The 24,520-nt window shown below is 44.7% G+C and overlaps 1 protein-coding gene and 1 long non-coding RNA gene across 2 annotated transcripts in view; one reads left to right on the forward strand and one right to left on the reverse strand.

The window, feature by feature from the left end:
* The window catches only part of LOC144584632 (uncharacterized), a 53,546-nt gene that overhangs the window by 10,564 nt on the left and 18,462 nt on the right, over positions 1 to 24,520 (reverse strand). The window lies entirely within an intron of this gene.
* On the forward strand, positions 1,157 to 23,435 carry SYNM (synemin). The gene is made up of 4 exons (XM_072981534.2): positions 1,157 to 2,076; positions 6,448 to 6,572; positions 13,166 to 13,239; positions 15,076 to 23,435. The coding sequence occupies exons 1-4, from the start codon at positions 1,291 to 1,293 to the stop codon at positions 19,008 to 19,010; spliced, it is 4,920 nt and encodes a 1,639-aa protein (XP_072837635.2). The 5' UTR covers positions 1,157 to 1,290; the 3' UTR covers positions 19,011 to 23,435.

Here is a 24,520-nt window from a genome sequence, read left to right on the forward strand (position 1 = left end):
AGGAATCACCTGCCTTTGCTTTTGCAGAATGAAGAAAGGAGACTAGGGCATGGGGAGGAGAACAGACCTACAGTTGTCTTGTAAGCAGCTACGGAGATGAGCAGTCACAGCTATGGACACGTCTCTTGGCTCATTCAAAATATGGTGCTGTGGGTGCTTTGCAGATACCCGGGACTACCAGAAAGAGGAACAAGTGGGATCCTAGATCAACTCAAGCCTGAACTATCTTCGGAGGGAAAAATGTCGAAGCTGAGGCTGTCCTACTTTGGGCACATCCTGACAAGACAGGATTCTCTGGAGAGAGAGAAAAAAAACAATAATGGTGGGAAAGGTGGGCTGCAGAAGGAAAAGAGAAATTAGCAGCCACCACAATTTACACCATGACACTTATAGCTACTGCAGTGGTCCCCAACCTTGGACCTCCAGATGTTCTTGGACTACAACTCCCAGAAGTCTTCACCGCCACCTCTGCTGGCCAGGATTTCTAGGAATTGAAGTCCAAGAACATCTGGAGGCCCAAGGTTGGGGACCACTGAGCTACTGTAAAGGTGCAATAGGATTCTGGCCATTATAGTTCTGCGTTTTATCTGAGCAGTCCTTTTAGTGGAAAAGCAGAAAGTAGTGACATGGAAAGTGATCTTCCGCATCCATTTGGAGTGGCTTCCAGGCTCATTGACTTTGCAATGGACAGACTTATCTGGCATGGCCCTCTGCTATTAACATGAAGTGCTGATACAAGTTTGGAAATTAAAAAAAAAAACACATATGATTGGTGACTGGCCCTGTGTTATGTGCTCTTGAGTCTTTTCTGACTTTTGACAACTCTAGCAGGATTTTTGAGGTCTATGTGGAAGGAGTGGTTTCCATTGTCATCCCCTGGGAAAGTTTCCATGGCTGAGTGAGGATTCGAACCCTGGTCTCCTGAAAAGCTGGATGGTCTCCCTTAAGGCAGAGACACGCTCAGGACGTTGAGGAGAGCGCTGATTCCTATAGGGGCGCCGATAGTTGGAGGTGACCAGACGGCACATAGCGAGACCTGCGGAATTGGGACGGGAGCTCAGTCCGGACAGCAGGGGGCGCCGTCTTGCTGCCTCGGGCGGCCCCCGTCCTCCTCCTCCTCCCCGCCCCACGCCCCGCTGCTCCGTCGGGGGGCCAAAAGCGCAACGCCGCTGCGGGCGCAAAGCCGCCAGCGCGCCTCTCGGAGCGGGAGGGTGCCCAAGGGGCTCTCAGGCGCCGGGGCAAGAGCGCAGAGGCGGCCGGGCAGCGTTGATTCTTCCCCAAGCGGAGGCCATGGAGCGGGCGGACTGGAACGAGCAGAGGGAGCTGCGGGAGCTCAACTCCCGCCTGTGGCTCTACGTGTCGCAGGTGCGGGCGCTGGAGGAGGAGAACCGGCGCTTGGCGCACGAGCTGGCGGCGCTGCGCGGCCGGGAGGAGCGCGGGGGGCCCCGGCTGCCGGAGCAAGAGGCCGAGGTGGCCGAGCTGCGCCGGGCGGTGGCCGAGCTGCGCCGGGCCAAAGGCGAGGCTGAGCTGGAGCGGGACGCGCTGCGCCGGGAAGTGGCGCACTTGGAGCAGCTGGGCGCGCAGGCCGCCGAGGAGCGCCGCCGCCGCCGCCTGGAGCCCCAGCTGGCCGAGCAGCGCCGGCAACTGGAGCGGCTGCGCGCCGACTGCGCGGCCCTGGAGGCGCTGCTGGAGCACCTGTGCGGGGAGCGGGAGCGGCTGCAGGCCGAGCGGCGGCGGCCGCGACGGGGCCCCCCCTCTTTGGCCCGGCCGGTCCCCGCCGGGACGGTGCGCGTCGTCAGCCGGAGCGATCTGGAGGAGCCCTACGCGCTGGTGCTGAGCTGGAGCTGCGAGCAGAGCCTGGAGCGCTACGAGGCGGAGCTGCGCGCCCTGCAGGAGCTGGAAGGGCGCCTCGGCCGAGAGGAGCTCCCGCCGCTGCGCGCCCGCAACGCCCAGAGCCGCCGGCAGCTCGAGGCGCTCCTGGGACGGTGCCGGGAGCTGAGCGCGCTGGCCGAGCGCCTGGAGCAGGAGCGCCTGGCGCAGCAGGAGCGCCACGGGGCGGCCCTGGCCGAGTACCAGGTAGGGCGGGCGGGCGGGCCGGGCGGTGGGTGGGGAGGGTCCAGAGCCGAGCCTCCGGGGACAGGGGCCGTCTACCTCGCGGCCCGGGGGCCGGGAGCAGGCAGGCAAAGCGAGGGCTCCCCCGACGTTCGTGCCGCAGTTCAGGAGCGTTTGGCGGGTTCTGGGAAGCCGTTTGGTGCTGGGATAAGATGAAAGTTTGGCGGGTCCCTCGGGTGGCCCGGTGAGAAGGGAAGGGGGCGCGGTCACTGCGGTCTAGAGAGGAGGGTCAAGGACCGCGGGTCCCATCATCCTGCACCATCAACCTGAGGGGAGGTGGCAGAGCAGCGCTTGGGAGGCTAAAAGTTGCCTACCACTCTAGAAGAGGAGGGGGAATTGAGGAAGGGGAATTTCTTGTCTATTCCACCAGGATGAAAGCCACAAAATCCCTAGACCTTTTTTGCGGGCTGCCCTCCGAGTTCTACCCGCAGGGCCGCGTTTACCTTGAAATAAGAGGTGGTCCTTTATGGTGTCCCATCTACTCCTTGTGCAGTTGCCAACTTTTTTTTCCTCCTTGACAGAGCTCCTGTTGGATGGGAATGAACAGGAGACTGTCCTATAATCAGTTCAGGGATTATCTGGGGCTTTAAAATGTCCAAACCACATCATCTATCTCACCCCATCCTGGAGCTCACTCATTCCGAGGGTCGCCGAGGGAGACGGCTTGATGGCGCATAACCACAAAGGGGGTTGGAGCCAGCAGGTGTCAACATGCATTGATATTATTGCCGCTTTTCTAACCATGCAACTGTAATGTGGGTTTTCACTGACACAACCTGGCTTGTCAGTGAAAATCAAAACAGGCCAAGAGTCAGGTGGTGCCTTAAAGAGAGCCATTGTACTGGGCACGAAGTTTTCATAAGCAGTAGCCCATGTCTTCGCCTCTGTGAAAGTTTATGCTTAATAGCATTTGCTACTCTTTAGGGCGTGGCAGCACTTGGCCGCTTTTACTCTGACACAGAGCTCCGTGTTTTAAGAAGGAGCAGATCAGGTCCATAATCTGAGCACTGACGTGGCTCCAGAGGCTCCCAGGCCATTTTTATGGGGTCATGGGCAGAAGTTGTAAATTTGCAAAAAAACTCCACCCACCCTCCCTTGCTTCAATAAAAGGAACCACTGTTCTTCTGGGTGTTTCCCAGGTCTTGTGGGTGGATGCACCTGTTGCTCTTCTTCCCTCCCCTTCTTCAGTCCTAGATGCACATTTTCAAGATAGGGTGGAGGAATCCAGTCCAGGCAGGAAACGGTGTTTCCCAATTTCCTCTTTTTTTTTTCCCAGTGAAGGAAAACCAAAAGGGATTGAAGGGTTTGAAGCCGATCACTGCTTAAGGACAGGACAGGATGTTCCCTCTTCAGGACTGAAAAATAAGACCAGCCAAGCGTTGCTTATGTTCGCTCCATCCACCCCTCCCCGAAAAGCTCTTAGAATAGCCCAGCCAGGTCTAGATTTCACTTAAGGGCAGCTCGCCATGTGGTTCTGACTCCAGTGAACATTTCGGGAGGGGAAAGAGCAGGAACAGACACTAAATAAAAGGACATTTTAAGCTATAGTATCTCTTGGCCATGGAGAAAGAAAATGGCGGACGAACCTGGGGTTCAACAGAAGTAGGTGGGTGAATCAGTGAAGCCAGGTCTAGGTAATTTCACCTCCACATACACTCTAATGACTGTGGAAATACCTACGCAGTGCAGTAGAGTTACAGTATTTGGCATCTAAGTAGTGGGCAACGGTAGGACAGCATAAACCAGTCGGAAAATTGCCCCGGCGCACTGCAGAGCAAGACATGAAGAGGAAAAACGATGACGCAGCTGACCAACAAGAAATATTTATTTGTTTTATCTTATCTCATTTGTAGGCTGCCTTTCACCCGATGAAGGGACTCAAGGCGGCTCAAAGAGAATGAGGGCTGTGCTGGTTTTGGGGGGCAGTTGTGAATGCTGGAAATGGCAGCCGTAGAAAACGAGGTTCTCCCTGAGCAGGATGGAATGGCAGCTTGTCAAAGTGTGCAGGTTCTGTGGCCTGAAAGGGGCAAGATGGCAGTAAGGACATGCCCACTATTGAGTAGAAACACGTATGTGGTGGTGATGGAGGTTTGATGCTATGGATGTAGAACTTTCCACACAGTAACAGTTGTGGAGCTTCTTTCCTATGGGTGTGGCACCTCAGAGGGTTGCTCTGGTTGGTACATACATGCCCATCATTGGATTTCTCTATATGCGCAGAGGGTCAGACAAAGGTGTGAACTGGTGCATTAAGAACCTCTGTTTCTGCAATGTGTTTAGTGAGGCAGAAACCAAACAGCAACCCAGCACCCCATGGGGACAGATTTCTGACTAGCATCTTGTTCTATGTAGGAACTGTCTCTTTAAGAGACATGTTTAAAAGGTAATTAGTGGGTGTGGTTTCCTTAGAGATCCACCTAGATTAGGGAGTAGCTGGTCTGCTTTGTAGGCTGAGTCTAAGATGTTATGTTGCTGCTGACTGTTTGCTTTGTTTGCTTACAGAATGGGTCTGAAATATTTTTCTCTTACTGTATATTGTTCATTAATGGACATTTCCCCAACTTTGGCATCTACATTCACACATTTTAAAAGGCAGTTGCCTTGCTTTATGTATATAGCTTCAGCCGTAAATTTTTCTTTATGTTGGTTTTGTTGTTTTCTCTCTTTTGGACATTCTTTTCATTTATACTGTACATTTCCTCCATTGAGCTCAACACAGCACGCATGGCTGGCCTGCTCACAACAACCCTGTGTGGTAGTTTAAGTGGACAGAGTGTGACTCTATCATGAAAGAAAACCAAAACTGAAAAGACAGGCCCAAGGTTATCTAGCGAGTTTCGTGACTTAGTCAAAGCCAGACTCCAGCACACTGACTCTCAAGTACCACATGCTATACCATGAGCAGAATCACACAGCAGTCTGTGCCCCTACAGAGATGCCGAATGTATTGTAGCTAGAGATGGGCAGGAACTGCCAGTTTGACAGTTCGTGACATTCAGTGGTTCTCAGCCTTGCCACCTCTGGCAAGGTGCCCACTCAGGGGCTGTGCCCAGAGGAGGCAGGGCAGGGAAGCCAGGGCATTGCCTCCTCCTGCTGGAGGAGCTGAGGACGGCCGAACACTTGTTCAGCTGAGAAACAAAGTGACCGAAGTGGTGGTTCATGCCCATCTCTAGATGCATGTTCTGCAGTGTTCAAGTGAGCCCCCTCCCAACCTGCCGTGGGGGCAAAATGTCTTTGAATCAGCTGTTCTTTGTGTTCTGGTCATAAACTGAAAGTGACTGAAGTCCATTGATCCACCCTGCCAGTCTTCCCCTTTGTTTCCTGCAGGCAACATCTCTTTTGTTCTAGCCAGTCCTTTTATTCACAGACTGGTAGGTTTCTGTTATCTGTGCCCATCTTGGTAATGGCTGCATTGTAAGCACAAGCCGTTAGAGATTAGGAGGACTGGTTTACTGGGAAGGGGCAGGATTTTGTGTGCTGGATTTTCAGAACGCCGCTTCCATGGGAAGAGTCTGCTGAAGGTGCAGATTGTTATAGAACCAGACTGTCATATTTTCAAATACAACAACAGAACGATGATTTAATTGACTAAAGCCCTCTTCTAAATCCCTTAGGATCTGTAGTTGGAAAGTGGAGGCTGGAGAGGCACAAATACCACGTTTTTACACATCATTCATTCAGTGCAGATGTAAAGTTAACCATAGTTTGCACAAATGATGGTTTCAAAAACTACATCCAATGATAGTTTCACATTCTAGTTTGCAGTCAACCATAGTTTATTGTGTTTCCCCAAAAATAAGACAGGGTCTTATTAAATTTTGCTCTAAAATGCATTAGATACACAAAGTTTCTAAGGCTATACGCCTCTGAGTCAAGGCGTGTCGGGCAACACAAGCAGCAGCTGAGTGTTTTTTTGTTTTTTTGTTTTTGTTATTGTGGGCCATTAAGTTGCTTCTGACTTTTACATCCACCTCCATTTAATACTCCTTTCCTTGACACTTCCACTGGTCTGGAAATGAGCAAGTGCTGTGTAATTTCCTACCTCATATGCCAGGCTAAGTCGGCCGGGCTTTGGGTGTTAGATATCTTGATAGTGAGCGGGGAGTGCCATTAGTCTCAGGTGGCAAAATGTCATGGGCCGACCTTGCTAGAAAGGCCAAGGACTGGAGAAGTGGGGGATGCTGTGTCCTGTGCCCCATCCGTGCATTTATCCCCCCCCCCCCCCGTTTAGACTGATCGCCTGCAGTGGGGATAATCTGCAAAGGACTGAATATCATTGGAGATCCTTACAGTATGTTACATACAATACAACCTTGTTTTCCCCTATTGCCTTAGATGATAATTGACTCCCTTGAAGAAGAAAAGCATTTCTTAACTGCATCCATCGCTGAGTACCTAAAAGACTACCACGAGCTCCTGCAGGTGAAAGCCGGTCTCAGCCTTGAAATTGCCACTTACAGGTAAGGATCACGAAAGCAACAACTGTTGCACTAATGAAGGACTTGATATTGGCCTAAATTTCCACCCAGGATTACATGAAGTGGAAACTAGGTGCACATCTGGGGGGTTATTGCCTAGGAGAAGTATCTAAGTGAGGGACAGAAATGATGTGGATTGTCTGAGGCTTGTCACAGTACTTCCTAGCCCCAAGTCTTCTCTCCCCTTCCCCCCTCCCCAAATTGAGAATAACACCTCTGGAAGCCTATGGGGGGGGGGAATCTTCCTCTTGAAAATAGTGGAAACAAACAAGGGTCTGCAGAGAGTCCAAAAGGGTAAGAAATGGGGCAAGAATTCTTCCCAGACTCCCTGTGGTTGCCCCTGCCACTCTTGTTGAGAGGGAATCAACAACCACAACAAGTTAAGGCATGGCCAGACATATTGCTGTGTTTGTTTGTCTGTATGCATGGCTTCACTTTCTTAAGTTAGAGATGACTTGAGATCAGCTCAGGAAGCCATGGGGGAAATGGACAAACAGAAACTTAATCCAGGTAAAATGGAATTGCTGTTGAGCCGAGTGTCCGGGAATCTGGGTGTGGGTTGGACTCGGGCGTGGTTGGAATCCCCTGACACAGCAGGTGCTCTCTTAGAGGATATTCCTGGACCTGTCATTTTCTCTGGATGCATATGTGGCGGCAGCGGGGAAATCCCATGGTTAACCTTTTCCTTTGCTAGAAAAGTTGGACCTGGTGTCTGTTATTCCTGCCCTGGTTCCTTCCAGATGAGATCGCCTCAATGCCCTTTTTTGTTGGCTGCCTTTTAAAGCCTTCTGGGATCTTCAGGCCTGCCCCTTGATTGCTTTCTGGTGCTTGGGAACTGGGCTGTATATTCCATGTGGAATAGCCCATCAGGAGCGCAGAAGCCTCTGTGCTGCACGGTCGGAAGACCAGCCGTCGTAAGATCGAATCTATGCGACGGAGGGAGCTCCTGTCGCTTGTCCCTGCTCTTGCCAACCTAGCAGTTCGAAAGCATGCAAATGCGAGTAGATAAATAGGTACCACCATGGTGGGACGGTAACAGCGTTCCTTGTCTAGTTCTGCTGGCCACGTGACCACGGAAACTGTCTTCGGACAAACACTGGCTCTACGGCTTGGAAACGGGGATGAGCACCGTCCCCCAGAGTCGGACATAACTGAACTAAATGTCAAGGGGAACCTTTATCTTGGCAACTTCTGAGGAGGACACATTTTTCCATTCTTCCACTAACCTTCAGTTTCTTTCTATCATTCATGCCTCTGTTTTCACTTTCTTTTTTGAAATACAGTGGTGCCTCGCAAGACGAGCGCTTCATTTTACGATGAAATCACATCACGACAAAGTTTTTGCGATCGCAAAAATGATCGCAAAATGATGTTTCCTATGGGTTTTTTTCACTTTACAATGATCGGTTCCCTGCTTTGTTAACCGATCATCACAAAACAACGATTTTCGCACAGCTGATCGGTGGTTTCAAAATGGCCGCTGGGTAAAAAAAAGGAGCAAGAACTTAGATTTATCACAGTTCTTCCTTGCACATGGAATAAGCACACAAGCAGGTTTCTGTCTTCTTCAGACTCATTGCTGCTTCTGCAAGCAGCATAATGAAGGAATCTAATGAGATTGTCTTTTATACCAGGTACAATAAGGAAGCCTCTTGATGAAATTGCTTGACCGAAATGTGCTTGTTTGTAAAGTAATAGATTATGTCATTAGTTGAATGGAATGTCTACAATTACACGTGGAACAAACTTGTGCGATATGAAAGATTGCACCGCTGAAACAATTCCCAGATATTTTGATCTGCAAAAAAAAAACAAAAAAAAAAAACAAAACAAAAAAAAAAACAAAGAAGCTTCATTGATTGGAAATAACAGATTACTATGATGATGTCAGGTTCTAATCCAGATTGACCTGGATGTAATTTTTGGACAAGAGAGAGAGAGAGAGAGGTGCTTGATAGGATAATAAATTATGCTCCCTTATCACTCCCCTTATTGGGGGAAAGGTGTCCTATTAAATAAACAAACAAAAAGCAGGTCTGTCTTTAATTTGAACTTTTATAAAAGTGGCAAGGACTTTTAATGAGGTTTCTAATCAGAGTTGGTTTTGCCAGTCAACTTTGGCCTAACTTGATTGTGTGTGGAGGGTTTTTTGTTTTGTTTTGTTTTGTTTTTGGCCTTCTGTAATGAGTATATTGCAATGTAGTCAATCCCTAAGTTTATCATCTAGTTAGGATGTCAGCCTTGCTCATAAATTTTCCCGAGTGGTAACTGATAGCTTGCCATTTTCTCCTTTGGCCATCTCTGTCTGCTCCCATCCATCAGCATTTCAGTGAAGGCAGTTGAAAATAAAAAATCTTTAGGGCAGAGCTTCTGGTTCTCTGGAGGCCACAAATCAAACCTTTGCATGTCCTACCAAAGAAGAGAAGAGAAGAAGAGGCGGAATAGGAGGAGGAGGAATTTATTCAGGAACCATCTTTCTATAAAAGCTTGGGAGCCAGAAGCTGTTTTCATTCTTCTGTGTTTCTTAAAAGTTTACTTTAGCTCCTTTGTCGTATGTGATTGTTTGAACAATGAATAGATTTTAGAAAGAAGAAAGAAAAAAAAGAAACTCAAAGCAATTTCCTAGTGGATGGTTTCAAAAAGACCTCAATAGCAAGCTAAATCAATTCAGTCTGACTGAAGCCATCTCTGGAAGAGTGAACTTCTGCCTTGATGGCTTCATAACAACAAGGGCTGGGGAAACATGGCTTGTAAAACAATCTCCAGAACTGATGGAAAACCAGTGTTGGCTCTTCCGCCTTCAGTTTTCCTCAGCTAGCATGCTGGAGTTTTTTTTTTCCCCTTTCTCGAATATTTTATTGAGGACTATAGAAAGGCACAGCACCCTCTCCAGCAGTACAGCTTCTGTATTTTCCTTACAAAGCACATTCCTATTGGCTTTTGGTCCAAAATTTTGTGTCTTGATTGGCCATCATTTTACAAAGATCTTGGTTGGTCATGGAGAGGAATTTGTTACCTGAATCATCAGGCCATGGGTAAACTTTGCCGTAATTTCAGGATTTCCCAAACATCTCCTCGTAATCGAATAAATGGCTTCAAAAACATGTTTTAAAAACAGCTGGCTCCCTTGGCAGAACCGTGTCTAATTAGTCACAAAAAAAATAGCTTTGTAAATTTGCCCAGCTGTAGATTATATTGAAACAATGCATTGCTGTGCTGTACTTTTTTGCCTTCCTTAAAAAAAATCTGAAATAATCTTTTTTAGGGGGGGGGCTTTTTCTTTCTTTTAATGCACAGCTTGTTTTTAGCCGTCATGCTTTGGGGTCCATTCTGTGGCGTGCAATGCTGTCCCTTTTCTCTGCACAGCGCATTGCTTGGAAATTATTTTTAGTGACTTCATCCGTTGCTCTAGCAACTAAGCAAACTGTTGTCTTATCAGCAGCCAAAAATCCATAGTCAAACTTCTCACATTCCTGCTTTCTATTTAACCCTTTCATGGACTCGTAGAAAGAAAAATAGAGTAGAGTAATCTGCTTTGAATGGTCTATATACCTGGTGGAAACTTTGCTTTGATGTTGCACCATTTTGGGAGAATTACGGGCTTTCTCTCTTAAAAATTTCAAAAATAAAAAAAAAATAAAGTGGAAGAAAGATCTTAAGCAGATGTTGGTTTCAAAGGAGGAAAAATCATGGTAGATGACTGAAAACTGCTGTTGGGAGATTTTTTTAGTATTTTGGGGGAAATCTCTGAAGGTTTTAAGGAACTGAAATGATAACAGAGTCAATTGACAAGACTTTCTTTGGGTTTATATTTTTTTATAATACAGTGGTGCCCTGCTTGACGATTACCCTGCTTGATGACGAATCCGCTTTACGATGAGTTTTTTTGCAGTCGCTATTGCGATCGCAAAATGATGATTCAGTGGGGGGATTTCGCTTAACGATGATTGGTTCCCTGCTTCGGGAACCAATTCTTCGCATTACGACAATTTTAAAACAGCTAATTGGCTGGTCACAAAATGGCTCCCCCCTGTGTTTAGGACGGATTCCTCGCTTTACAGGCACCGGAAAATGGCCGCCCTATGGAGGATCTTCGCTGGACAATGAAGTATTTCCCCCATTAGAACGCATTAACCGGTTTTTAATGCATTCTAATGGGTTTTTTACTTTCGCTTGACAACGATTTCGCTCTACAGCGATTTCGCTGGAACAGGTTATCGTCGTCAAGCGGGGCACCACTGTAGTTTTAATTATTGATGTTATTGGGACAGGAGGATAAAAGAAGCTTTAAAAGTCAATGTGAAGATGGAGTCATAATGAGAAGCTCCCAGCTCCTTTTAGTTTTTAAGCCAGAATAAATTGGCCTGCCTTCTTTTGAGGAATTGGAGGAAACCAAGGGCACCATGCAAACATGACAGAACAAGCATTCCTAGTCTCTTCTGAGGAAAGAAGGCATGAGTGCTAAGGGTGTTGAAGCCAATTGTGTGATCGAAATGGGGAATTTTTTGGCCGAATCCTAATTTGGGAAGAGTCTTGGTGGGGGAATATCCCAGAGGGGAGTGGAACAAAGCAAAGCATGTGGGGCGAGATACGCAATTCTTTTCAACTTGAATTGTTGAATGTTTCCCTACCAAGAGTAATTTTTAGTAATCTGAGAGAGTTTAACACTCCCGTCCCCAGCTGGATTGAAACGGAATCCTGAACAGGATGGTTTTAAGTGTCATCGTGACTATTTCACACTGTGGGTCTTTTGAATAAAAATAGAGTCCTGGAGGGCATCTCAGAGCAATCAGGATACAAACTACGGCCATGGCTGATGGAAGAGCTTCTTGTTGGTCCTGAAATATATTGAGGAAAGCCGAGATCTTCATTTTCCATCATCTCCCCTGTCTGCCAGGGCAGCTTCTTTGTCTGAAATAGCTCTTGCAATTGGGGAATGTAGTCAGAATAATCTTCCTTACCATTTCCACCCATTGTTTTGAGTCCTGTCCTCTGGAGCTATAGAGGATGATGACAAATCTGCTCCATATCCTATGTGACAGTTTTGTATCTGGATTTGACAGTGGATCCTGAAGGGTTTGTTTTCCTATGTCCTTCATTAAATTTATTTTTCGAAAGTGTTCCTTACAAGTAAATAAAGACATGCAACTGCGTCACGATTTAAATGTATTTATTCGCTCATTTGCTTTCTACTTCGCAAAAACCAAGCATCATCAAGGAATGTTTTCAGCTAAGACATGCATTTTAGCAGATTGCAGCTTATAAAATATTTTCTTTATATTTCTCCTTATTTCTCCGTGGACAGAATATTTCACATGATATTTATCTGTTCAGCTTTCTGAAGAAATAAATGCTTTCTCTCTCCACTGCACTTACTAACCACCTCATTTTTTTGCAGCCACTTATTGAGTGTAAGTTAATGAAACGCTGTGTCTATAAAATCCCCGTTTCTGTAACCTAGAAGCAAAACAGTCGGATTTCATGGGAAGGCAGTTGATGTTGTTTCAGCGTGTGTTTGTTTTCATTTGCTTTTTGAAAGGGCACATGTCTCAGAATTTCAAATTGCTTTCCAGGAGTGAGAGAGCTGTTCTTATCACACCCTTCCGGATGGACCACTTACAGATCTTAAGCAGCCATCTTGTAGTATCTTTTCAAAACATTTGTTGGGTGAAGCTGAACATGTGGTTTCAGCACAGTGTTAGAAATGCAATAGCCGGAATGACTTCCTGTCTTTAATGAATGCTGTGTTTTTGAAATCAGCTGTTGGAGGATTTCCAGATAGCTGCAGTTTTTGGTTTTAGTTTGTGGGAGAATGATACAGTTGCTCTGGGGCAGCATCTTTTCATTTCCAGGGCACTTGGAAAATGGTGTAAGGTTAGATTACTCTTGCTCCGTAGTGTGAATTTCTGTGGTATTAACAAGTGAGAGAATACTTTTCTGAAACCACACCAGTGACATCTTGATAATGACATTGTAGCAATGCTGCTTTTATCGTAAATATTGAATGTTATACATTATTTTAATTTTTTAAAATGAGATTTCCATTACTTCACAGTTTGTTAAAATTCCAATTCCCACCTGCTCTCAAACAGAGGTATCAGGTGCTAAAAAGAAAGAAGTGAAATTCAGTGCCAGTACAATTAAAATTCAAGGTGTTTTTTTCCTAATACATATAGAAATGTAACATTTGTAGTTTATGATTCTCAAAGGATTAGAAAGTTAACCGGTGCAGATGGAACATTCCTGAGGATCTAACACTAGTTATTTTTTAAAATTTGAGTTTCAAACCATGGTTAGAGAAGTTGGTTTGCAACTTCTCTAACCAAAGAGAATCAACTTCTCTTTGATTAAATTTTGCCGAGGTTTGTGTTAACATTGGCACAAATATGACGCTAACCTCTGAAAAGGGAAAGAAGGTGGAAAATCTGTGTTGTAGGGGAGGAGAGAATGAAATTAAATATGAGTTTGCAGTGTCGTTTTGGTCTTCTGACTGGAATAGAAAAGTGAGGGAAATGCTAACTTCTATATTTTATTTGTTTTTTTTTCCTAATAAAACTTTGTTTTGTTCATTGCAGAGCTTTATTGGAAGGAGAGAGCAGTGAATGGATTCTTGTATGGGATGAAGAACACGGAAGAAAATTACCACAAAGTATGGATTGCTAATGTGTACTGATGCATGTAAGACAGGGGCGGGCAAAATGCAGCCCTGTGGAAGTTGTTGTACTACAGCTCCCATTGGCCTTAGACAAAAAGAGCCAGTGGTAAAGAATGTTGGGAGTTGGAGCCCCAGAATATCTGAAGGCCCGCATTTGGTCCACCCTGATTCAAGAGCAAGGAGAGGAAGGGGCATGTTGGCGTTGCTGCTGCCTTACATCCAGTTATATCAGATGGACATGTTGTGGCTTTCAATGTGCTCTTGAGCTGTATCTTCCACAGTCCCTCAACTTTGGCTATGTTTGCTATGGTTGATGGGAGTTGTAGTTCAGCATTATTCAGAGTGCCACGAGTTGTCCACTCTTGTATTTTACAGTCTTATGAGCAATGTGGAGAAAGTGGATGGGGAGATATGTTTCCCTGTTTCAGAACCTTAGAACGTGGGTTGGTGCCCATGAGGTCAGTGAGGGGCTGTAGAGAAGGAGCCTTTCACAGACACACCCCTGTAGTTTGTAGTTGTCTTTGCTTTGTTTTCTGATGGTTTATCAGGAGACAAACATGTGTTTCCTTTGCGTGTATGACAGCTCAGTCCTAAAGATCTTCTGAAAGCTTGGTGGTTTAGGTCTCTGGCTGCAGAGCCAGAGGTTGGGAGTTTGATTCCCCCACGGTGCCTCCTTAATAGGGGCTAGACTCAGCGATCCATAGGGTCCCTTCCAGCTCTGAAGTTCTAAGATGATGACAACGAATTACGTCTCTAGAACATTAACAGATCTCTGATGTTAGTTGTGGCTCTTAGTTTGGCTTTTAGTTTCAGCAAGAAAGAGTATGAAAGACTTAAGATTGGAGTTTGTGGAATAGCTGGAAAAAGAAAAGGGAGAGGGTTGTTTCTCAGACCACTTCAGGGCACAAAGAGCAATATGAGGGGGGAAAGGCCAGGGCTGTTTTGGGAAGAACAAGAGGGCTTCAGAAAGCTTAGGAGAGCAAAGGTTGTGGGCAGGGACGTGCTAGCTGAGAACCCCGGAAAAAGTCCACTGAATTATTCTGATTCATAATTTCATAATAAATAGTTTAAAATAAACTAGAACATTAGAAGTACGGAATAAGTCGTGTGAAATTAAAACCCATCAAATTTCTGTAACTCAGCTTCTTTTGCAACAGAATGGGGTTTACATTGGTGCAAAATTTTGATTGTCTTGTGTGGCCTATGCACGGCCCTAAACTTGGATTTTATAGCTGCAGAGGACTGCTGAAAAGATTAGGAAGTTTGTGTTTGGGATTAACAGCAAGCAGAAGCACCTCATACCAGAGACTTCCTTGCAAATTGTTGGTGATAGTGATGCACTCAGTATTTGAGATGAAATGGCTCTACTCTGTAGGTATACAAATACTGTTTGTATATTGCTCTGGAAACGTCCTCTGCAGGAGCTTTGCAAAGTGCATTTCATTTGGTGGCCAACAAATCAGGAGGCTTGCGACAAAGTGTAGAAAAACAGAACCTCCTAAGCTTACATAGTTGTCCATATTTGTCCTCTTTGTTTTGAGAAGAAATGTGGAAATGAGTGGCCGAAATCCATTCGTAAGTTGCAGCTAGAGTTAGCCCATTGAAACTATGGAGCTTACAGAGGAGTTGACTCACCAGAAACTCATTGTTTTCAATGCCTATCTTAGTTGTGATATATTGCTGGATTGCAGCTAATGACTTTTGACCATAAAGCAGGATCCATTTTGTTCAAAGAAATGTTAACAATGCAATTAGATTAAAGTCTATGATGTGGTGTTGTATTTGAACAGGCCAAGAGCCATAATTTTCTTTTGTTTCATCTAATTGCAGGTGTCCGGAATATGCTTTATGAATACAGCTGCCGTCACTCAGCTTATCAACAGGAGAAAGGAAAGAGGACTTTTCCTGCAATCCAGTATGTGGACACACAATACAAATCCCCTCGAACAAAAATGAGCAGTTCTGAAGTTTATTTGTCTCAAACAAAAACTGGCAGAATGCAGACAGCTTCTCCAGGGAAGACACTGAGCAGGGACACCTTCCAGACGAGATATCATCCTTCATCGGCCATCAAAAAGGATGCAAGTCATGTGAGAACTTTTACAGAACAGAAGGGGACCCGACCCTTTGTTTCCCCTTATGTTGTTAGCCAAAAGAGCGAAGCTCAGTGGGGGACAGTACCTGAAAGAAGCAAAAGAGAAGCTGGAACTACTGTTTTATTTTCGAAAGAATCAGCAACTGTCCAGAAAGAAACAAGTCCACGGATTTCTGAAAATGTGAGAAAAGGAGATCTGTCTACCTTTTCGTCTTACAACCTGCGCTCTACATCAGACCAAACTAAAGACGAGAGGCCCACAGGAAGAACTCATACAGCAAATGAAAAGATGAGTGATGAAGAAGTAGTGAAGAAGGAAACATCTGCGTTGCTAGAACGAAGGAGGACAAAAGAAGGGTTGGCTGACGAAAGAAGACCTTCTGAAACTGAGAAGGTTAGTGAAAAATCAGCTCCAGTAGGAAGAAATGCTAATGTTGAACAGAGAAGTGAAATTAAGCAAGGCCTTCAAGAGAAAAAGCACACCGTGGAAGAACCTAGCATTGTAGAAAAGAGAAAAGATGACAAGTTCATAGAGCATAAAACACCCCAAGGTGGAAACTACATCAGATGGGAAGAACGTATTAGAATGGATGTATCAGAAAAAAGTCTTCCAGCAGATACAAAGGTGGAGGAAAGTCATTCATTTCAAAATAAAAACGTGAGTGTAACAACACAAAGTAAAGAAACTGCTGAGATCCACTCAGACATCCATAATCGTGAGAGCACAATGAAGAGCAAGAACATAGAAATAACATTAGAAGATGTGAAGTCTACTGTAGGAAATCAGAAGCGTGAATCTGCATTTAAACCCACTGGAGAATCTAATCAAGATGAAGTAGGTGAGGAAGCAAGCTCCAAAATGGGGACTTTCGTTACAGAAAGCATAGCAGAAAATATTGTTTCTGACATTCTTAAAGATTTTGTGCCGAAATCTTCTGACCCACGGCTGCCCTCTGCTACCTTTGAAAAGAAGGATGTTTCTGAGGGTGAGAAGGTGAACACGGAGACCAACGTACAGGATACCGTTCAAGATGATCCAAATGCTTCTGATTATTTTGACTTGGTAGGTTTCTTAAAGAGAGATGCTAAAAAGGTGCTTGAAGATCATAAAGGAACTCGACAAAAAGATGTCACAGGAGATGTTGTTGATGCTAAGGTGGAAGGCAAATTAAGAAGGACTGTTCAAGTTGAGATTGTTGAGGAGCCATTGGGACCTACAGCTGATGAAAAGGTGGAATTTTCAACGCCTTTTGAAGTAGAGGAAGCAGAAGACACATTGTCTGGTGTGGCACAACATCCAGACTATTGTGATGAAGGAGAAGCTACCACAAGCACAGCTAAGGGTCTTAAAGAGAAGCAACCCAGTGTTGTTGTGTCCCATGTAGAAGAATTAGCTGAGGGGGATGACGAAGTTGATGAAGGAAAGTACTATGTATCTACTCCAGATGAGCACCCCTTAGGTCATGAACAAGATAAAAACTCTGTATATGGTCAGATCCATATAGAGGAAGAATCAACAGTTAAGTACTCCTGGCAAGATGAATTTTTGCAGGGGTCTCAAACAAGAATAAATGAAAGCCTGGGCTCACCAGAACTGGTTTACCAGGTGATGGGGGGAGAGTCAGGGGCCTATATTTCCAAAGAGGAGGCTCCAAAGGAACAGGTGGCACGAGCAGAAACAATTGTTATTGAGAAAGAGATTAAAATCCCGCATGAATTTCAAGATTCAATAAAAGGTCTCTTATCTCGGGAGTCGAAGGACCCTAAGCATCAGTTGAAAGAAGCCCTGGAAAAGCTTGAAGACACGCTTCCAGAAAGTGTAAAACAGGAACTCTCTGTATTAACAAAAGAAAGCGAGGCTGATTCCAGTAATGTGGAAGTAGATATTAGAAAAGTAGAGCGCACCAAAGAAAGGGGATTGGTTACCTTAGTGGCGGAAGTCAACCTGTCCCAGACGCTAGACTCTGATCAGTTCGACATGGAATTTCTTGGCGAAGGTGTGGCTGATGCAATGAAGTTCCCAACAGAATCATTCGGTAACGAAGGTTTGGAGGAACACGGGAAACAAGAGCCAGAAGGCCACGATGATGGTAGAAATAAAGTTCGAGTAGATGTTTCATCCACACCTTGGACCATAGAAGAGTTTTCTAGTTCAGCCAAACTAAGTGGGCCTGATGGCACAGAGCATCTTTCCAGTGAACAACGTATTTATCAAAGCCCAGTTTTCAAAAGCACCGAAGCCAGTAGTGGAGGAGATGAACAGCTGCCACAAATGTCCTTCGATATCAACCGACGGATAAAGCAAATTGTAATCGCCCCAACAGAAGTTCACAGAACGGAGCATGTCTTTTATGAAGGTCCTGTTGCTGGAGGGTCTCAGTTTGGTGGGGAGGACTTTGCCACAGGAACATCAGCAGATGTCAGCCAAAGCTTTAAGGAATTCAGACATGGCCCTGAAGAAATTCAGACGACAGAAACAATAATTTTCAGGGGCCCTGTTCATAAAACTGTGGAAGTGAGTAGTTCTGAAAGCCCAACGCAGACACAGTTTTCGACAGATATTAAGTCCTCTGAACGCATCTCACGGGGTTCAGCACAAATAGTTGAAGAAGTTGTTTTTGAGGGGTCAACTTCAGATCTGCCTTCTAGAAATAGCAGTGAGGCTGTTTTTCAGGTGAAAGGGCTGGCAGAAACCAGCAGGTCAGTAAGGCACATCCGAATAGATCCCAAAGAAGTACATAGTGAACACATTGTATACGAAGGTCGCTTTCCTGGTGTTGTGGAGCTGAGCACCAGTGGAGATCATGTTGTGGCCGAAGAGTCCGTAAGACATATTAGGATAGGACAGCAAGAAACCAGAATGTCCGAGCAAACTATGTCTAAAGAGTCTCCCACAGAAACAAATGAACCCAGTATCAAGGATGGAGTCCTAGATACCAGTACCACCATCAGACATATCAAGTTAAGTCCAAAGGAATTTGTGACAGAGCAGATTGTTTTTACAGGGCCTGCCTTGGAACGGCACCTGGAGTTCGGTGGACCAAGACAGGATTCTCCTACAGGGTCAGTAAGGCACATTAAGTTAGGGCAGGCAGAAGTTCAGAGTGGTGAACATGTTGTCTACCATGGTTCTGCTCCAGAATCTTCTGGTATCCGTTCTCCCGGAGAAGAGGTACTGGAGGAAGGAAGCCCCATAGAAATGAGTAGAACAACGCAGCACATCCGACTGAGCTCCAGTGAAAAACCTGCCAAGCAGATTGTCTTCCACGGCCCCGTTTCTGAAACAGTACGAGTGAGCACTGCAGAACCTTCTCCAACAGATGGGCCCTCAGAAAGTAGCAAGCCTGTTGGGCATATAAAGATAGGAGCCAAAGAAACGTCTTTTACTTTTCAGATGGATGTGACCAATGTGGCCGGGGGAGGACAAGAGGCTACAGTTTTCATACCAGGCAAAAAGGAAGCAGAGGCTGATTCATCAGACAGGAGCACAAAAGATGGCCAGAAAGAAAATGAAAATGACCAAGCGTCGGAGGAGTTGACCTTTCATCAAAGTGTTCAACTCCAAAGAATGGTAGACCAAAGATCAGTGATTTCTGATGAGAAGAAAATTGCCCTTCTCTACCTAAATGAGGACGAGGGTGAAGAAGATGATGATGGACCTTGGTTCTGAAAACTAAGAGTTTCAGCATGCTTAATCTAAGAATTCAATTGTTGTTTCCCGACTCTGAAAAAAAGGGACTCCTCCATAACTTATCCATGAACGGGGAACTGATGTTTTTCAACATAGGTTTTCTGATTTCAGCAGTATTTTTTAGCAGGATTTGTTAGATGTGTGTGTATTCACTTACCAAATTATGACACGATTTCTCTTTTGGTTAATGCTGTGGAATGTAAAAGACGGTCCCTTCCCCTCCCCTTTAAAAAAGTTATTTCCCTTTCTCAGTTTGAGAGAGAGTATTTGAGTATTCTCAAAAATTATCAATCCCATGTAAGCTTTGAAGTATCAGCAACCATGAGGAGTTACGCAATGTCTGTTCTAAAATATAAGTAGCAGTATAAGCAAACAGTGTCGCCAAGTAACTCAAAAGCAATCAATTCGCTCTTTTATCTAATGTATCTTGCACAGGGAAGTGACCAAACAGGCACATAAGAAGATGCTTTATCCTGAGGCAGAACATGGCCGGTGTTGTTCAGTCTCACATGGTGTTGTTCATACTGATGGGCAAGTATTCTCCAAGGTTTTAAATGAGTCTTTCTCGGCTGTACTTGGAGAATACAGGGATTAAACCCAGGGCCGTTGGCATCCGGTACCGAGCTCCACGCCCCGTACCAGACCAAATCAGTGCGAGAGAGGGGAGTGAGAACTTTGTGAGTTAATATAAGTTAAATACACACACACACATGCACACACGCACACACACTCACACTTCGGGAGCGATAAGTAGCAATTTTGCACTGTTGTTTAAGTTTGGATCATGTGAGGTTGTCATAAACAGAGAGAAGACCGAGGAAAGAGAAGGAACTTTTCAGTCTGAGCACATGACACTGGTATCGGTTCTGTGTTGAGTCTCTGTGTTTTATGTTTCCTTCTGCCTTCAGAGGAATGGCTTGATCTGCTACATACAGTTAGGGTGGATGTGTTCATGGCCTCCCGGTAGTAAATACCAACCTGCTGTCTTAATTTTGGCACATTGGGCAAAGCCCTAATTGTCCCACCTTAGTTATGGCCCTACAGTACTGAAAATGGAAAATATAGTGGCAGTGTTTTGCTGATAATGCCAGCTTTTCTTAGGCTTAATGCTATTCGCTTTATGCATTTCCACAGAAATAGATTCAGAGTATAGGAGGAAAGCTGAACCAACTAAAACTGATGCCTCAGTCTGCTATTACAGGCATAGAGGAAGATGTATAATAAAAAAAGGAACCACCTTATTTAAAATAGACACCAGCATGCCCTGTACCCAGCACTGCCATCAGTTTAATGTAGATGAGGCTATGGTATAGCAAAGTGTAGTGTATTCACCATTAACCTGTGCTAAGTCTCTCTTATCCAGTTGCCCTAATCCAGGAGAGAAGGGTGCAAATAAATTATACCACCCTTCAGAAACAAAAATCCAGATGAGCAATGGTATTCAGCGCTGGCAAATGAATATGAATACCTGAACCTCAGATGTGAATGTGTTCCTATATGCATTTCTGATCCCATTCACATGTAGAAAGTATTCTCAGGGCAATCTGATTACAGTTGTTTAGAGTGGAAAAAACCCACAAGATTATAGTTCTGAGTGGGATTGGAAAAGAGGTCTATGAGATCAAAAGCCAAGCCGTGTGCTGCTTATATACTGCCCCACAATACTTAAAATGCTCTCTGGGTGTTTTACAGTTTTTAATTATGCAGGCAACACATTGCCCCCTCTCCCACCATAGACCTGGGTACTCAGCTTACCAAAATCGGAAGGATGGAAGGCTGAGCTGACCATGAGCCAGCCCCCTGAGCTTGGGATTGAACTCAGATCATGAGCAGAGGCTTGACTACAGTACTGCAATTTAACCACTGTGCCACAAGCGGTCCAATCAGCGCACAGTCAATTCTAACACTGTCTGTCCCTCAATGGCCAACCAGTTGTCGATAGGAATTTCATGAGCAGGAGGTAAAAGCTCTTTTGGATTTGATAGTTATTCAGAGTTAAATATCCTTGGATGTGTCTAACTTTCTTTTGGAACCATCTAAGTCAGTGAAGCTATAAGTTTGCTTAATGGCACAAAAGACGAATACAGACTTGCAAATACATAAATCTGGCTTATATTACTAGGGTGGCCTTCTGTTCGTGCTGACAGAAGATGGTTAGAATGCACCCTCTCGCATTCTGTGTTTGAAAGCCTCTCCAGTCCAAGTCTAGGAATAATTATTATGTGCCATTAAGTCAATTCTGACTTACGGCAATCCTTTTCAGGGTTTTCTAGGTAGAGAGTACTCAGAAGTGTGTTACCATTCCTTTCCTCTAGGGGCACCATAGGACTGTGCAGCTTGCCCAAGGCTGCACAGGCTGGCTCTGTTCACCGGAGGGAGAGTGGGGAATCGAACTCCCAACTAGATGTCTAAATGACTGAGCTAACTAGCCAGTTGATTCAAGTCTAGCTTAAACATAAACTGTAAGAAGTGAGACCTGAGACCTTGCCCATCAGCACTTAGCAATCATTTGTGCAGCAGACTGAGCAGCCTCATCAGTTTCCCTGCTTACCATCTTCTCGCTATAGTGGAATGTACAACATTTGAATTATTGGCCAAAATCCTATTGCTTAGTGTAGTAAATTACATTGGAGTAGGCCCATTGAATCAATGGAGATTTAGTGAGTCGACTCCATAAGTTCTATTGATTCCAATGAGCCCACTCGATTGCAACTTATTTTAGCATAGCAAGTCACAGTTAGAGTGAACCTATTTGAATCAATGGAACTTACAGAAGAATTGACTCACTAAATCCCCATTGAGTCCATGGGCCTACTGTAGTGTGATTTACTGTGCTAAGCAACAGGATTTTGGCCTCTATTTCTAAATTTGCATCTAGTCCATATAAATTAGAACAATTAACCGAACTGATACCCCTTTTTGAGAGTTTCACCTTCCCTTTCCAGGGTAATGGGTTAAGTAGCCACCTTATGTAAGAAGTAGTCTTTCTAGCCCAATACTGACTGTTCTCTAATGCCCAGTGGCTATTTAAGACAGGTTCCCTCTGTCTGGTGCCTCCCATATGTGTTGGACAAGGTCATGTGATCCCCTGGCAAATAATGGGAGTGGTATTGCAACCTGAGTTAGTGGGCGCTTCCATTGTATCTGGTAGCCCCTGTGCAATGGCTAGTGAGGATCAGATGGATGTTCTCACCACTGCATCACCGGGGTTGAACCCTGGGTGGCACTGAATGCGAAACACTTCCTCGGTCACTTTGCTGCTATTGGCTCCTCCCACAATAGGAAGACATATTTAAGCAACTGGATGTTCAGCGTTGAACACACACTTATGAATGCAGACATAACATTTATGCATAATTCATCATACGTTTTTGACACCAATAACAGATTGATGTTTACTTGATCCTTTTGTTGTTGCCATACATAGAGATAATGCAACTGACTCAGGTCTAACACGTCATGTATTTAAGTTTTTCACCTTCTAAGGCACACACCCCACACCTATTAAACTGGCTATATTTTCTCTGGATTAAAAAAATATAAAATACGAGAATGACTAGGAAGCAAATGCATACATGCTAACTTGTTCAATTTAAACATGGTGTTTTAATAGACTGGCCCTAGAAAGATTCATTATAATTGCCTTAAACAGGGCTTATTCAAACTTTTTTTTCTCTCTAACTGAATAGTGTGGGGTTTTGAAGCAAAAGTATTTCATTCAGTAGAATATATGCTTGGGGGTAGTTCACCTCAAAATTTGGGGCACTTTCCCCCCCTCTTCTTAATGCTGCAATCCTAAGAACATTTTGGAAGAAAAATTCCATTCGCAGTTAAGCTTTTTGCTGAGGCACTGTTTTTAAAATGCACTAACGAGAATAGCCCAGTCCTTGATCCAGTGGAGATTAGTCAGAACTAAGTTTTTCTGAAAACAATGGAGCTCAGTTCTTTGCAACGAAGCTGTTCCGTTGGCTTCATGTAGCTGGATTGAGGTCATAGGCTTAAAGTATTCAATATCCATGTAAGTGAAATGGAGATGGAATTCCTTTGAATTCCAGTGTAAGAGCTGCTGCTCTGTAGGCTAAGGATGGGAAACCTTGGGTCCTCCAGCTGTTTTGAACTACAACTCCCATAATCCTTCCCCATTACAATAACTGGGGATTCTAGGTCTAAAACATCTGGAGAGCCATAGGTTTCCCACCCAAACTGTAGGCTAAAGATTGCTCAAGTAGGTGTTTGCAAAGGCTGTAGACATGTTGAAACTGGGTGGTTTAGCGTTGGGTAGAACTTCGTAGGCTGTTTTGTCCTGTTTAGTTATAATATGGTGTGTGTTTCTGTGATGGTTTAAAGTTGTTGTGACTTTGCACTTTCTCTTCAGCTGAGTATTAAATAAATATTGTAATTTAATATAGCTGTTTTTTTCCACATTCTTTATAAACGGAATATTGTTATTTTATAAAAGGAATGTTGTGGGAGGAAAAACTTTGGGAGCCAGGGTTTAGATTTGTAGCTTAAGTCCATTTATTTGGACCGGTAGCAAATAATTTTGCAGGCACCGAAGCTGTGCGCAGTACACTTATTTGTGGAAATCACTGGGGTTAAGGCTATGTAAGAGCTCAGCCCTAATGCAACACTGGCTGCATGGGGTCAGGATTAGGCACAAGCCTGCTAGCAGAAATGCCCTTCTGGATAGGGCTAGTTATTCTAAATCTAAACTTTCAGCCAAAGGACACATAACAGTGGCTGAAATTACTTTGTATACACTGGCAGGAATTCGGTCTTCTTTTCCATTTGGCCATTTGATCAATGTCAGACTACTCGGAGAGAGTGAGCCTGATTACATGGGTGTTAACCCACCATTTGGTCCACTGCAGGAACGGTCTGGTTCACTCTTAAAGGTTGTGATTAGATATCTTGGTTGGAGCGGGGAAGCCCACTCCCACAATGGACCTATGTGTATTTTTGGGAGCCCATATCAGGGGCTCCTGCTTTTTTGGCAGGAGTGCACTGGTTTGGATCAGTTCCAATGCATGTGCTCACTGGAACCAATCCAAAGCAAGCCTTTTGGTTCGAATTTGCCAAGATCGTGAAGTGGCTTAAAAGTCAAGCCACTTCAGGATATTGGCAAATTAATCACTTCCTCTGCTCTTGACACAGGGGCAGAATAATGTTTTTGACTGTGTATGGACTATCGCTGGTGCATTGCATTAGTTATAAACATGTCTATAAAATATTTACTTTGCTTCTTCTTAAAGGGCCGTTTGAAAAACCACCCAGCGTTGAATCCACAGGGGTGGCTTTCTCAACCAGGCCTTTAAAAGAAGGCAAAGAAAAGATTTTACAGATATTTTTATAACTGATGCCTGCTTAGATGAAGGCATTAGAGCTCCTGAGTTATGTGATGTTTGGAAAGAGGATGGTTCCTATCTCCCCTTTCTGAGTAGATCTGTGTTCCCTCCCCCCCCCCAACATACATCTTCCCTAAGAATTGG

Source organism: Pogona vitticeps, chromosome 12, assembly GCF_051106095.1.
Source record: "Pogona vitticeps strain Pit_001003342236 chromosome 12, PviZW2.1, whole genome shotgun sequence".
Classification (NCBI taxonomy): domain Eukaryota; kingdom Metazoa; phylum Chordata; class Lepidosauria; order Squamata; family Agamidae; genus Pogona; species Pogona vitticeps.